We start from the raw sequence: 13,781 nt of genomic DNA on the forward strand, positions 1-13,781 counted from the left end.
ATGGTGGCACACACTCTTCATCTCAGCATCCAGGAGGCAGATGGATCTCTGTGGGCTCAAGGCTAGCCAGGACAATATAGTATGACCCTGACTCAAAAAATTCAACAAAAAGCAAAACAAGCAAAAACCTGTCAAGTTCAATGACAGGAAAATTGTTGGAGGGACAGCTCAAATTACTCACTAAATGAAAATCCTGGCAGCAAGAAAACTCTTACTAGGCAGTGGCAGTAGATGCCAGTCAGTAGGAGCTTGGTCCAGCTGAGCGAGAAAGGCAATACCAGGACACCTGCAGCCTGCCCCTAAGGGACTGTAGAACAAACAGTACCTCTTAGTTGGGGATGGGGAGTTTAAGGGGTAACACATGCTCATCACAGGTGTCGACCTCACAGACAGAAGGAAGGTGATGAGTTGGCGTGCATGTCTATGTGTCACTGCTGGAGGCAGGTGACAATGTGTCACTGCTGGAGGCAGGTGAGAACAGAACTAGAGGACTCAGGAAAACTCACAGATCAAAGAAACAAAACAGACACTTTTCAAGTCAAAACCAAAAGCTGCCCAAAATGCATCTTACCTGGTCTGAGTCAAGTGTCACACGGAGTCCCAGTTTTGTCATTCCGTCTTCTTTTAAAAGCTTCAGGTGGGGGCAGAGGGCGAGGCAGAATGCCTTGGCAACATGCTCGGTCAGCCTGCTGTGATCTGCAGGGTCACTCAGGCAGTTATGGTGGTCATCGTTTTCTAGGAAAAACACCTATCACAAACAAGAGGCTTTCACCTTGTGCCTAGATGTGAACAGCAGATTACCCTATGTCTGAGCATCCTGTTCTCTAAGCAGTACAGTGCCCTGGAGGAAAGAGCATGCAATATAGTCCTTGGGGCAGGAAAGGTGCTACACCATGGGCTGGAGAGATGGCTCAGCAGGTAAAAGCACACACTGCACAGCTTAGCCACTTGAGTTTAAACACATGGAACCCACGTGAAGGTAGAAAGAACCGAGTCCATAAAGTTGGCTTCTGACCTTCATAGAGGGGCCATGAGAGGTGCCTGCCACATCATGCACACATAGAGACATAAAATCTTTAAAAAGTAAACTGTCGCACCAAAGACAATCCCTGCTTGCCAGTCTCTGCATCCACACACCAGGGAGCACCCTGCATGCCTGCTAACCTGTGCTATGACACTTCCTTTGCTGAACCTAAAAGTCTTCCGTTTTGTACCGTACAGTTTTGTTTTGTTTTGAGACATGTGCAAAAAAACTGTGCTTTAGAAGGCAATGCAGCACAGGCAATTAATTTTCTTAGGAGGTGATATGAGAGTCTAAAGAACAGTCATTGTAGACTGGGGAATCCAGCTCCTCACAGATTAATCAAGTGTATTAAGACGGGCAGTGCCTCGGTGTAATGGTGAATGCCTTTGATCCTAACATTGAAGAAGCCTCAGGTAGGAAACCTATGAGTTCCAGGCCAGCCAGTACTGCATACTTAAGACCTTGTGTCAAAAGGAAAGATGGGACACACTGGGCATGGTGGTCCATGCTTTCAATCCTAGCACTCAGGAGACAGAAACAGGCAGTTCTGCTTACTGTATGCCTCTACTGGGGTCAGCCATACTGCCAGGCCAGCTCTCAAGGGACTTAAACTGTTCTGGGCTCAGTTAAATTCTTGTCTCATATGATGAAGGCCTGAGTTTGATTCCCTGGTGGCAGTGGTGCGTGGCTTTACTGCCAGCATTTGGGAGACACAGGCAGGTGGATCTTTGAATTCAAGGCCAGTCTGCTCTATAGGAGTGACTACCAGGACAGCCAAGACTACACAAAGAAACACTGTCTTGAAAACCCAGAAAGAAAGAAAAAGAGAGAGAGAGAAAGAAAGAGGGAAGAAGGAAGGAATGCTGGGCATGGTGATATTTTCTTGCAATCCCAGTATGAGGGAGGTGGAGACAGGAGGGAGGATCCTTGGGGCTCACTGTCTGGCTTAATTGTTGAGCTGTAGGTCAACGAAAGAGTATGTTTCAAACGAGATGATGCTTCTGATGGCGACACCTCAGACTGTGTATTGATAGGCATGCATGTGACATGGTGTGCATGTGGAGTCAGTTCTCTCCTTCCATCTTTTCATGTGTTCTGGAATTCAAACTCAGACTGTCAGGCTTTACAGTAAGGGCATATTCTGCCACTGAGCCACCTCAGCAGCTCACAGGCTAAGTTATGATTCTCAAAGGACCTGCTTCCCTCTTTCCTCCCTCCTCCTCTCTCTGTGTAGCTCTGGCTGGCCTGGAGCACACTCCCACACTCTGTAAAGGTTAGCCTGGCCGATGACTAGAACAATCTTGTCTGCCTCCTGAGTACTGTGATCACAGGCATGCATCGCTACAGCTGGCCTTCAAAAGATTCCATGATGTCTACTTTGCCTCTGTGCACACAGAAAGCAACAGCTTGTCTTCTCTGGATGATATAAAGGTGAAACAACATAAAGACAAAATTTAAAATAAAAATAAGTATAAATATACAATGTTTATATATTATTATATACCAATTCCAGTATGCTGGTCCAAAGGGGGCTATGCTAAATATATGGGGGCTGAACATGTAGCTCCATGGCAAAGCATTTACTTCAAGACTCCAGGATCCCCACCACATATACACACAACCTGCTGAGTCCATTTCCAGTTGCTCATATGTGCTTAGGGCTGACCACTGAAACTGGCTCACTTATAAGTGGCTCTGGCCCCTGGAAGGGACTGAGTTGCCCTCACTCAGCAGCATTAATTGCCTAAAGCTCTTTGTTAGGGCCAGCTTGTAAAATTTCCCTGTCTACTTGGTGATGTCAACTGATGATGTCATCATGTGGGTCTTGCTTAGACAACCATATTGTTAAAACTCCATGGGCACAGCTTTCCTGACATACACAGAAGACACTACTTCACAATAATGTGCTGGTCCTGATTCTTTAAATATCTCTGCTCTTCCTCTGAGATTTCCCAAGCCTTAAGGGTAAGGGTTGTGTTGTTGTTTGGTTACAGTACTGGGATTACAGGTGTGTGCAGGCACATCTGGCTAGTAGCTTAAAAGCTGAAGAGATCTGATTTTGAACTGGGAACTTGCCATTGGTTGTTTGCCTCTAATCTTTGGCAAATCTTACTGTGAACCAGCCATCATTTAAAGAATCTAACTATGAGTACAACATGTCATCCTCAGCTCTCTGAGAACGAAGCTCCACCCAGACACACACCCTTCTTGTACTGCAAAGCAAATCCATGAAAATGAGTACATCAGACACAGCAGAGTGCAGCAGCTACAGCTCTGGACTATTTTCCCAGTCAGCTAAGACAGGTCAGCGGATTAAATAGAATAGATAGATGAAAAGATTTTTTTTCATTAAAGAGAATTCTTTCTTTAAACATCTTTAATATTTATTTTAATGCATATTTGTCACACAAGTGCTACTTAGAGTGTGAAGAATTAAGAGGCCAAGTTGTGGGAGTTGTTTCTTTCCTTCCACCATTGGGGTCCTAAGGACTCAATTCAGATCTCCAGGCTTGTTGGAAATGCCTTTACCTACTGACCCATCTTGCTGGCCCAGTTTTCCTTCTGAATCAGCAGAGTGGGCTTTTAGCTTAGCAAAGGCTCTGCTGGGTAGAACAGGACATTTCCTTACCTCTGTCCATCTGATGACTTTCCCATTTGCTTTATACTCTGACCCATGGAATATTTTCACGTTGGTTATGGATTCCATGGACTTCCCATCTATAGGACTCACCACACTACAATAGAGAAAAGGGAAGGAGATATCGTGTCACAATTTGGGGTACCCTGCTGAAGACATCTGAGGATTGTCATGGCAAGACACAGGATGCTCATGGAAAGGGTTATACACTGAAACAATTCAAGCACAGAGTAAAAGGCAGACACCTTACAGGAACCAATTTTCACTTTACTGTAACATAACAGGCTGTTCGGTCACCCTGCTCTTCTTCCAGCATTTCTTCCTGTAATAAACACATGGCTACGTACCCAGCCTGCTTCCCCACTGTGCTCCTCACTCTAGAACTATGTTCATCATGTTCCTCTTTGCATATCTGCCTTAGAAAGTGAGTCTGAAGGGAAGGAGTCTAACATGTCATCCTTAGGTTCTGTATTTCAGATACTGACCATTAACTGGACCTTAGGAAATTTAATGAGAATTTGTTAAGAACTATTTAAGGCTGCAGAGGGCTCAAGTTCATTCTCCACTAGTGACACCGAATGAACGAACAAACCAATGAATGAATGAGTAAGTGAATGGAAGCCGGGATGAAGGAGGCAAGTGTTCAGCACAACACATTATCTTCACTGCTATTTTATCACTCTTAGATTCCTAAGCAGAATTACTGTTGACACCTAGTTCTCCCTTAAAATGTAATAAGCAAATTAAACATGTGGAAATACACATTTACTCCAAAAAGAGCACACACTGATTGCTACAAAGACTCCAGACTCCTCTCAGCAATGTTTAGGCCTATTTATGTTCTTGATTCTTTTGTTTGTTCAAGACAGGATCTCACTGTATAGCCTGGATGGCCTCACTCTCAGAGGCCCCCCTGCCTTTGCCTTCTGAGTGCTGGGATTAAAGGCATGTGCCACTATGCCTGGTCCTGTTCTTAATTCTCTATCCATTCAGTGTTAAATCAGGGACTAGCAAGATGTCTCAGCAGGTAAAAGTGCTTGTATGCAGGTCTTTACTTAAGAGTTTGGTCCCTACCTGAAAAGCCAGTTATTGCACTTCTGGGCATATACCCCAAATATGCTCCAACATATTATAAGGACACATGTTCCACCATGTTCATAGCAGCCTTATTTATAATAGCCAGAAGCTGGAAAGAATCCAGATGTCCTTCAGTAGATGAATGGATACAGAAAATGTGGTATATTTACACAATGGAGTACTACTCAGCTACTAGAAACAATGACTTCATGAAATTTCTAGGCAAATGGATGTATCTAGAGAATATCATCCTGAGTGAGATAACCCAGTCACAAAAGAAATAGACATAATATGCAGTCACTGATAATTGGATACCAGCCCCACAAAACTCTGAACACCCCAGAAACAACTCACAGACCATATGAAGCTCAAAAAGAAAGAAAGCCAAAATGTGGAAGCCTCAGACCGTCTTAGAAAAAAAAGTGTATAGCACCCTCTCAGAGTGTGTTACACCTGGACCTTAAATCATTAATAATTCAAGAGTTAAGAATGCAGCCTTGTGACAATCCTTGGTATTTAAAAATCATTATGTTTAATCTTTACACACCAAGAAAACTTTGACTGTTTCCATGTTACATCTTGTTTTACATGTACTTTATGCTCACTGTAACTAGTAAGTTTTCAATGCATACTATTAAACCTTTAAAAAAAAATCAAGTACTGACAAAAATATATATTCATATAGTTTTATGCAAAAATGGCTTTAAAATCTGTACATTTATCTCTGTTTTTAAAAATAAAGTTGTTTAATTAAAAAAAAAAAGAGAGTTTGGTCCCCAGAACCTATACAAAGGTGAAGGAAAAAACCAACTGCACGAAGTTGTCATCTACAGGTGAGCAAGCCCCTCTCATCCCCAAATAAATAAATGTAATAAACATTTTAAAAGAGAAATCTAAAGTGGGCAATGGGAACAAGAAATACCAGTAGTCTTGCTGTATATGGAGAGAGAAATGTACAACAAAGTAAGAATATAGACATTAGCAGCGCCGGCCTCACAGACCGGCATTGGGAACGATGTGAAGAAGGCGGTAGAACTGATCCCAGGGCGTCTTGAGGAAGAGGGAAGGCTGAGAGCAACATCTGCAAAGGTCTGGGGCAGGTGCACAGCTGTGCTCAAGTAAGAAGGCCAGTGTCCTGCTGAGCACTGGGGAGGCAGAGGCAGGAAGACTGCTCTGAGTTTGAGTTCAATCTAGACTACACAGAGAATTCCAGACCAGCTTGGGCTTCAGAGTAAGACCCTGTCTCAAAACAGCATAAAATGCAGGTCCTTAGAAAGACACTAGATGCCACTGGCTGTCTGAACAGACGAGACAGACCAGAAATGAGGGAGGCATCAGTTGTCCTGACTGAGGTGATTTAAACTGTTAAAAGTAAGTTGCTTTTTAAAATCTGATGGTCACAGGGGTGGTGAGAGCCACTGTAGCTTGGGGTGTACCCTAAAGCACAGCAAACAGGATTTACTGTTAGGTTAATTGTGGCGCACTAAAGAAAAGAATCAGAAATGATTCCAAGGTCTTGGTGTGAACCATTTGAGCTGCCATGAACCAGGAGGAATTTGGATTTAAAGCCTGAGATGGTTTTAAGTGAAAGTCTTGCTCAGTCTTAGTTTTATAGTGCTGACTTATTCAAATGGAATGTATTAGCAAAGATGCTTGATACCCAAAATGTCACAGTTCTATCCAAGAAACTTCCAAAGACCTCCTTTAGTCTCACTGCCTTCGCTTTCCCTCAAAAACGCACACAGGGAATCCTTCACAGATCGAGTTAGGGGGCTGGAGAAGTGGCTCAGTGGTTAAAAGCATACTTTCTGAGAAACTGGGTTTGGTTCCCAGTATCCAAGATAGGTAGCTCCTAACACCTGTAACTCCAGATCCAAGGGATGTGTGTCCAGGGACATGTGTATAGTAATACGCAGAGACATACAACTTTTAAGAATGTAAAAAAAAATTTTTTTTTTTAATTAAGCTAGAGCTGGAGAGATGGCTCAGTGGTTAAGAGCACTAACTGCTCTTCCAGAGGTCCTGAGTTCAATTCCCAGCAACCACATGGTGGCCTACAACCATTTGTAATGGGATCTGATGCCCTCTTCTGGTTGTCTAAAGACAGCTACAGTATGCATAGTCACATACATTAAATAAATAAATAAATATTTTTTTAAAAAAAAGAAATTAAGCTAAAAACCCAGAAATTAAAAATTCTGTGTTCTACATTCCCTTTTCATAGGCAGGTATTTGGCCAAACTCTGAAGCAGCCGTGTGCCCAGCAGACAAACCCTGGAGTTGACTCGTAGAGGCTCTGAGGGTTTAACTTACCCTTTGTTAACTGTCTTGTCATCGTCCACCCATTGGATGTGGATTTGTTCCTGGGGGTCTTCTGCATCTGCCTTCCCACAAGTGATGGTGAAGTCCTTCATCTCCCGAAGTGCCTGCCTCAAGGAATCCATGTTCTCAGCAGTGATCTGGACCATCACACCATCTAAGAGTATCAGCATGAAGGTAATACAGATGGAAACAGTGGGAAACCAGGGAGGGAGGTGGCTGAGACACAGTGCTTAGCATCTAGTAGATCCTCTGATACTAAATATAAGCTTGAAAACCAACAGACTGAGCTGAAACTCTTACTGAAGGAGCTATGAGAGCAAACATGGAGGTTCTCCCACGTTGGCACTGCTGACTTCTTTTTAGACCCCATCACATGTTTCTTCTGAGATTGCTCAGAGGGAAACCTTACACATGACCCCATAGCTACTCTTCAGCCTGGTGGAGCATTTTATTCCTGCTTAACTCCTTGCAGTTACAACCTCTGACTATATGTATTGGCTTCTAAATCTCTCCTAACTTTTGCCTGGTATATGACTGTCCTGCAAATGTTTGTTTTAAAATTACTAAATAACAACAACAATAAAACAAAACAAAATTTGACTAGGTTTGGTGATACAGACCTTTAATATCAGTATTTGGGCTATAAAGGAAGGAGGATCAACTTTGAAGCTAGCCTGGTTTACATACATAAAGAGTTCTGGGCTAGGGTTACATAATGAGCCACTTTATCAAAAACAAAACATACCAAAAACCACCAAACAAAAATTACTGTGGTGATTTGGATGAAAGTGGCCCCCACTGGTTCATATATTTGCATGATAAACTGGCGTTTTAAGAACTTATTTTTTATGTGAGTGCACTGTCACTGTCTTCAGACACACCAGAAGAGTGAACTGGATCCTATTACAGATGGAATTGAATTCAGGACCTCTGGACAAGCAGACAGTGTCTTTTTTTTTTTTTTTTTTAGAATTATTTACTTTAGGTATGTGAGTACATTATAGCTGTCTTCAGACACACCAGAAGAGGGCATCAGATGCCTTTATAAATGGTTATGAGCCACCATGTGGTTGCTGGGATTTGAACTCAGAACCTATATAAATGCAGTCAGTGCTCTTAGCCACTGAGCCATCTCTCCAGCCCCGAGATGAACTGTTGAAATAATTCACAGGTGTGCCCTCATTGGAGGAAAGGTGTCACTAGGAATGGCTCTGAGGTTTCCAAGCCCATGCCAGGCCCAGACTGTCTGTCTGTCTGTCTGTGTCTGCTTGCTCATCACTACCCAGATCTCAGCCCCAGGGCTGCCCCCACGCTTCTCACCATGCTGGGAAAGTGTGCTGTCTGAATAGGAATCGACCATGGGTCCTCTGCAAAACCCAGCAGTGCTCTAATCTACCCAGCAATTTCCTTTTTTAAAACATATTTCTATAAGTTTTATATATGTGTGCATCTGATACATGCATGTTGGAGTGCAGGCAAGTGTATGTACCAGCACTCATGTGACAGACAGAACGATTTGGGAAAGTTTGTGCTTTTACCATGGGTTCCAGGGTTTAAACCGCAGCCAGCAGGCTTGCAGCAAGTGCCACAACCCACTGAGCCTTCTCACTGGCCCAACAATTTCTTTCCTCTTTTTTTTTTTTAAAGATTTTTAAAAAATTAAAATTCTGTGTGGTTGGGTGTATGCATGTTGTTATGTGTTGGGTGGGTATGTATTGGATATGTGCATTGGTGTATATGCATGCATGCTTATATGTGTGCATGTGTGTGTTGGGTGGGTACTATGTATGTGCCCACAGTAGACAGAGGCACAGGATCTCCTGGACCAACAATTACATGTCCTCTCCAGCTCTGCTCCCCAACAATTTCTAAATATCATTTTACCGTGTAGTTGGAATTGTGAGATATGAGGCACTTCACTCAGTTTTACTAAACTTACCAAAAAAGATCAAAGCAGTATGTATAAAAATATGTAAAATTATCTATGATGTCTATTGGAATCCATCTTTTAAAAAAGAATGATTTTACTCAGGAAACAAAGACAGGATTTCAGGATTTTCTGTCATATTAAACTCAAGGCCAGCATGAGCTACATGAGACCTTGTCTCAAACAACTGAAGTTGGGGGAGGGGTCTGGGAAGAGTGGGCAATGGATATATGTTCAAGATATATTCTACATATGTCCATGGAATTCTCAACCAACACATTTTAAAAATACCTTTAAAAGAGAATGCTATTAATTACATTTATTTGTTTGAGGACATACGCAAATAACACTGTGTACATGAGGTCTGAGGACAACGTCCAGGACTCAGCTCTCTCTCCTTGCACCACGTGACTCCTAAGAATGGAACTCAGGCTTAGTGGCAGTGTCTTTACCCACTGAGCCACCTCACAGGCAGGAATGTTGTTAGGTAAGCCTTGGAGTACTACTTCATCCGGTTTGTACCCCGAGGCGATCTTTACCCGTCGAAACTATACTCACAGCCCTCACCCTCTCAGTGGTGCCCATTTTTCAGCTGTAAAATCAGGATCAAACTGAGGCATTTGGAATAAACAATTCATCTTTTACCTTCTACAATACTGGACTTGGCAAGGAATCCTGAAGACGATTTCAGTGCGCCACTGAACACAAAGAAACTGGCACCAGTCACTACAACAAACATAAAAATAGGTTAGTGCAGACAGACTGCTGACACAGGAAAAGAGAACAATAAAGAAATATGAACCAGGAATCCTAGGTATCATTATACAGAAAACAAAACACGACTGTGTGCAACTAACCAACTACTTGTAATGCTAACTAACCATAGGTGTGTGAAGAAATTAAGATTCAATCCTCTACTCTGCTGCTCTCTTTCTCAACCAAGAATCAAAGAATTATACAAAACTTCTTTTAAAAATTCATACTTTTTTTTTCAAATTTTATGAAGAAATTTAATGGCCAGTCCTATGGTTAGCTTGGCTTGCAGCATACTTCTGAAAGAATTGTTTACTGGAACAAAGTCAGGTCTATTTACTTACATATTTTCTAAGGCAGTCCAGTACTATAATTCTAAATAGAGCACATCTGGTAGCAAACACTGTCAAATCTAAAATATTAATCATTTGGCTCTTCACAGGAAATTTACCAATTTCCAATTTTTCTATTTTATAACTAAGTATATATTGAAGTTGTTAAAAAGGGAAAAAATGTGTCAACTAAAAAACAAAATGAGGTCTGTTAGCTACTTTATCTGCCAAGTAAAATTATTTTGTTTGTTTTGATGCTTTTATTTGCTTTTTTGAGTCAGGGTCTCACTGTGTAGCTCTGGCTGACCTGGAACTCACTCTGTAGACCAGGCTGGCCTTAAACCCACAGAGATCCACCTGCCTCTGCCTCCTGAGTGCTGAGATTAAAGGTGTGCACCCCACTTCCCCAGTAGAGTTATTTTTAAAGGCCTATTCATAATAGATATTTAGGGCTGGAAGATGGCTTATTTGGCAGAGTACCTGCTTTATAGCCATGAGGACCAGAGTTTGGCTCCCCCTCCTCTGTATCCATAAAATTGAAGGTACAGCAGTGTTCATCTGTAATTCCAGCTAGGGGATGGGGACAAGTGGTTCTCAGGAGTCACTGGCCAGCTAGTCTAGCCATTAGACTAGCTAGTCTAGTCAAACAGTGGGCTCCAGGTAAAATGAGAGATCGTATCTCAAAAAATAAGTCTGAGACCGGCTTGACTCAGTAGGAAAAGGCACTTGACACGATCTGATGACTTGGGACCCATATGTTGGAAGGAGAAAACCCAATTCTCTCAAAATTGTTCTCTGACCCATACACAAGTATAATAAATAAATGTTAAAACAAACAATAAACACAGTGAGCAAGCCATTAAAGAAGATACCTAATGCTGACCTCTGGCTTCCACATGGAAATGTACAAAGTTAAGCACAGGCCCATTTTCATGCCTGTGTACACATTCACATGAGCTACCACTATCCCTCAAAGTCTAGAGAATACACAATCATATTTAGTTTTATAAAAACTTCACTATACTGCTCTTATTTTCCTACCTCTTTTTCCCCCCATGAAATGGTTTCTCTGTGTAGCCCTGGCTATCCTGGAACTCACTCTGTAGACCAGGCTGCCCTTAAACTTGGGAGATCCTGCCTCTGCCTCCCAAATGCTGGAATTAAAGGCATATACCACCATCTGGCTATGTTTCTACAACTTCAACTGGACTGAGCTAATCCAGTTTCCTACCGATTAACCCTATAAAGTAGTGATCAAGCCTTTGTCAGATGCAGACACAAGATAAGCATCCTACCTCTGGAAACTCTCAGAATTACAAACTATAACTCAAACTGAGCCAAGTATGGCTTCCTGTAACTTTTGCTCATTGGATCTGGCTCTGTATATTATTATTTCTAAGGCCTCACGTCTGTGAGATAACCACTCTACAACTGAGTTGCATCTTTAGCTACCTTCTTTCTTAACGGTTCTACATTTTATAGCTATTAGAGAATAAACTGAATCTTTATTTTCAGATTTTAAAAAAAGTAGCTTATTTTTAATCTTCCACAGGAATGCTTCACAAAACGCATGAGAAACAAAAGTAAGAGTTTTAGTAGGAACTTGGGGGGGGGGGGGGATTAAGTTTGTGGTTGAAAAAATTTGGGAAGAGTTATACACCATCATTCTCTTGAGAAAACCAGACAAGCATCAGCTGTCAAAAGACTAAAGGCAATGTGTCAAAACTTACTTAAAACAGGTTTCCCAAATTTATATAAATATTCCACCTATCTATTATTCTTTCTATCATTCTTTCTTTCTATCTAACTATCATCTATCTATCACTCTATCTATCTATCATCTATCTATCCACCCACCCATCATCTATCTATCTATCCATCTATATCTCTATCATCTGTGTTATCTATCAACTGTCTGTGTATCTATCTATCTGTCTATCCATCCATCCATCCATCCATCCATCCATCCATCCATCCATCCATCCATCCATCCGTTTTGAGACAGGATTTCTCTACACAGCACCAGACCAGACCTGACAATATGACCATTTCAAATCATCGGACCTGAGGGACATTTTGGGTACTGTGACCTGAACAAGGCTTCATAAATTCAAGTGTTCTGAAACTACCCATCTATAAAATAGGTCAGCAGCCCTATCTGAGAGCATTCTTCCTTTGTAAATGGTGAGCCCACACTCAGAGCCAAGTCTTCCTTCAGATGCAAATGAGCTAATTCATCTCTGCATCTCTGTCTGAACTACAGTTACTCTCAAGAGCCTAGTCTCAGCTTTCAGGCATTGTTAGCGGGTTAAAGTCTAGAGGGAGGGAGAGGGAGGGAGGGAGGGAGGGAGGGGGAGAGAGAGAGAGAGAGAGAGAGAGAGAGAGAGAGAGAGAGAGAGAGAGAGCACAAGAGCCTGTACACTTGATATTGTGCAGGTACATGTACAGACCAAAGGGACTAGATTCCCCTGGAGCTGGATTACAGGTGGCTAGACCTGCCCAGTGTGTGTGCTCAGGGAAATGTCTTCTGAAGGAGTTGTACTAAGCCAGATGTGGTAACACTTGCCTTTAAACCCCAACAGTTCGGAGATGGAGGCAGAGAGGCAGGTAGATCTCAAGCAAGTTCCAGGTTAGCCTGGAGTACACAGAGAAATCTGTCTTGAGAAACAAGTAAAAACAGAATGGGTGAAGGAAAGGAACTGCATGTGCACCACAGCTGTCTCTCCAGCCCTGACAGGTTTTTTAAAAAACTGACTTCCTCTATAACAAAGATTCCTTTTGCAAACCTTAAGACTCAAAGAGCCAGATAGCTACTCGAGTAGGAAAAATAATGCTCAAAATATACTTGAAAAAGTTAATTTGTGGTCACATATCGACTATAAAGTAGGTGGTAGGGATCTGAGACATCCAATACTTCAACAGAATAACCTTCCGTTATTAAAAGTCTCCGCTGTGCCAGGTGTGGTGGCATATACATTTAAACTCAGCAACTCACTAGGCAGAAGCCAGCCTAATGCACATAATTAATTCCAGGCCAGCTGGTGGTACATGGTGGAACCCTGCTACAAACTTTAATAATTAAAATACAATAGGGGCTGGAGAGATGGCTCAGTGGTGATGAGCATTAGCTGTTCTTCCACAGAACCCACTGTGGCCGGCTTGAGTTCTAGACCCTGGGGATCTAATGCACTCTCTGGACTTTGCTGGAAGCAGACAAAAATGTAAGCAAAACACCCATACGTGTATAATAATAAGTATGTAAATGAATGAATGAATGAACGAATGACTCCTCCATAGGTGGACGGCTCACCTTTCCTGGGCTGATTGTGAATACTGATGGCCTGGGTCTGATAGTTCCCATCATCATTCTGGACACACACAAGATGAGAATCGGCCTTTTCATTGAAGCAGGCACCTCCTGCCAGGACGTGTTCATTGGATTTGTTCATGGCTTTCATCATCTGCAATCAAAGAGTAGGGTTAATCTTACAATTTTTCTCTTTACCATGGTAAAGTACCACCTTCTCAAAGATAAAACGCCAGCCAGTTAGTTAAGAAATACAAAAGTTCCCTATGCAATTTAGACATAGAACCAATGTATAGTTTGCATTTATTTTGTCTTTTGTTGTTGTTTGAGAGTTGGACTCACTATACAGATGGCCTAGAACTCCTATGTAAACCAGGCCGGCCTTGAATTTATAGACATCC

At 42.1% G+C, this 13,781-nt stretch overlaps 1 protein-coding gene across 4 annotated transcripts in view; it reads right to left on the bottom strand.

Moving 5' to 3' along the window:
* The window catches only part of ZFYVE9 (zinc finger FYVE-type containing 9), a 132,373-nt gene that overhangs the window by 6,711 nt on the left and 111,881 nt on the right, over window positions 1-13,781 (bottom strand). For all 4 annotated transcript variants that reach the window (XM_080921430.1, XM_080921428.1, XM_080921429.1 and 1 more), the window contains 5 exons: window positions 13,384-13,534; window positions 9,634-9,714; window positions 7,053-7,215; window positions 3,654-3,759; window positions 572-748 (listed from right to left, as the gene is read on the bottom strand). In XM_080921430.1, coding sequence (XP_080777556.1) covers window positions 572-748; window positions 3,654-3,759; window positions 7,053-7,215; window positions 9,634-9,714; window positions 13,384-13,534 — 678 coding nt within the window. The remainder of the gene's footprint in view (window positions 1-571; window positions 749-3,653; window positions 3,760-7,052; window positions 7,216-9,633; window positions 9,715-13,383; window positions 13,535-13,781) is intronic.

The sequence above is a fragment of the Micromys minutus genome (genome assembly GCF_963924665.1).
Source record: "Micromys minutus genome assembly, chromosome: 9".
Taxonomy (NCBI): Eukaryota; Metazoa; Chordata; class Mammalia; order Rodentia; family Muridae; genus Micromys; species Micromys minutus.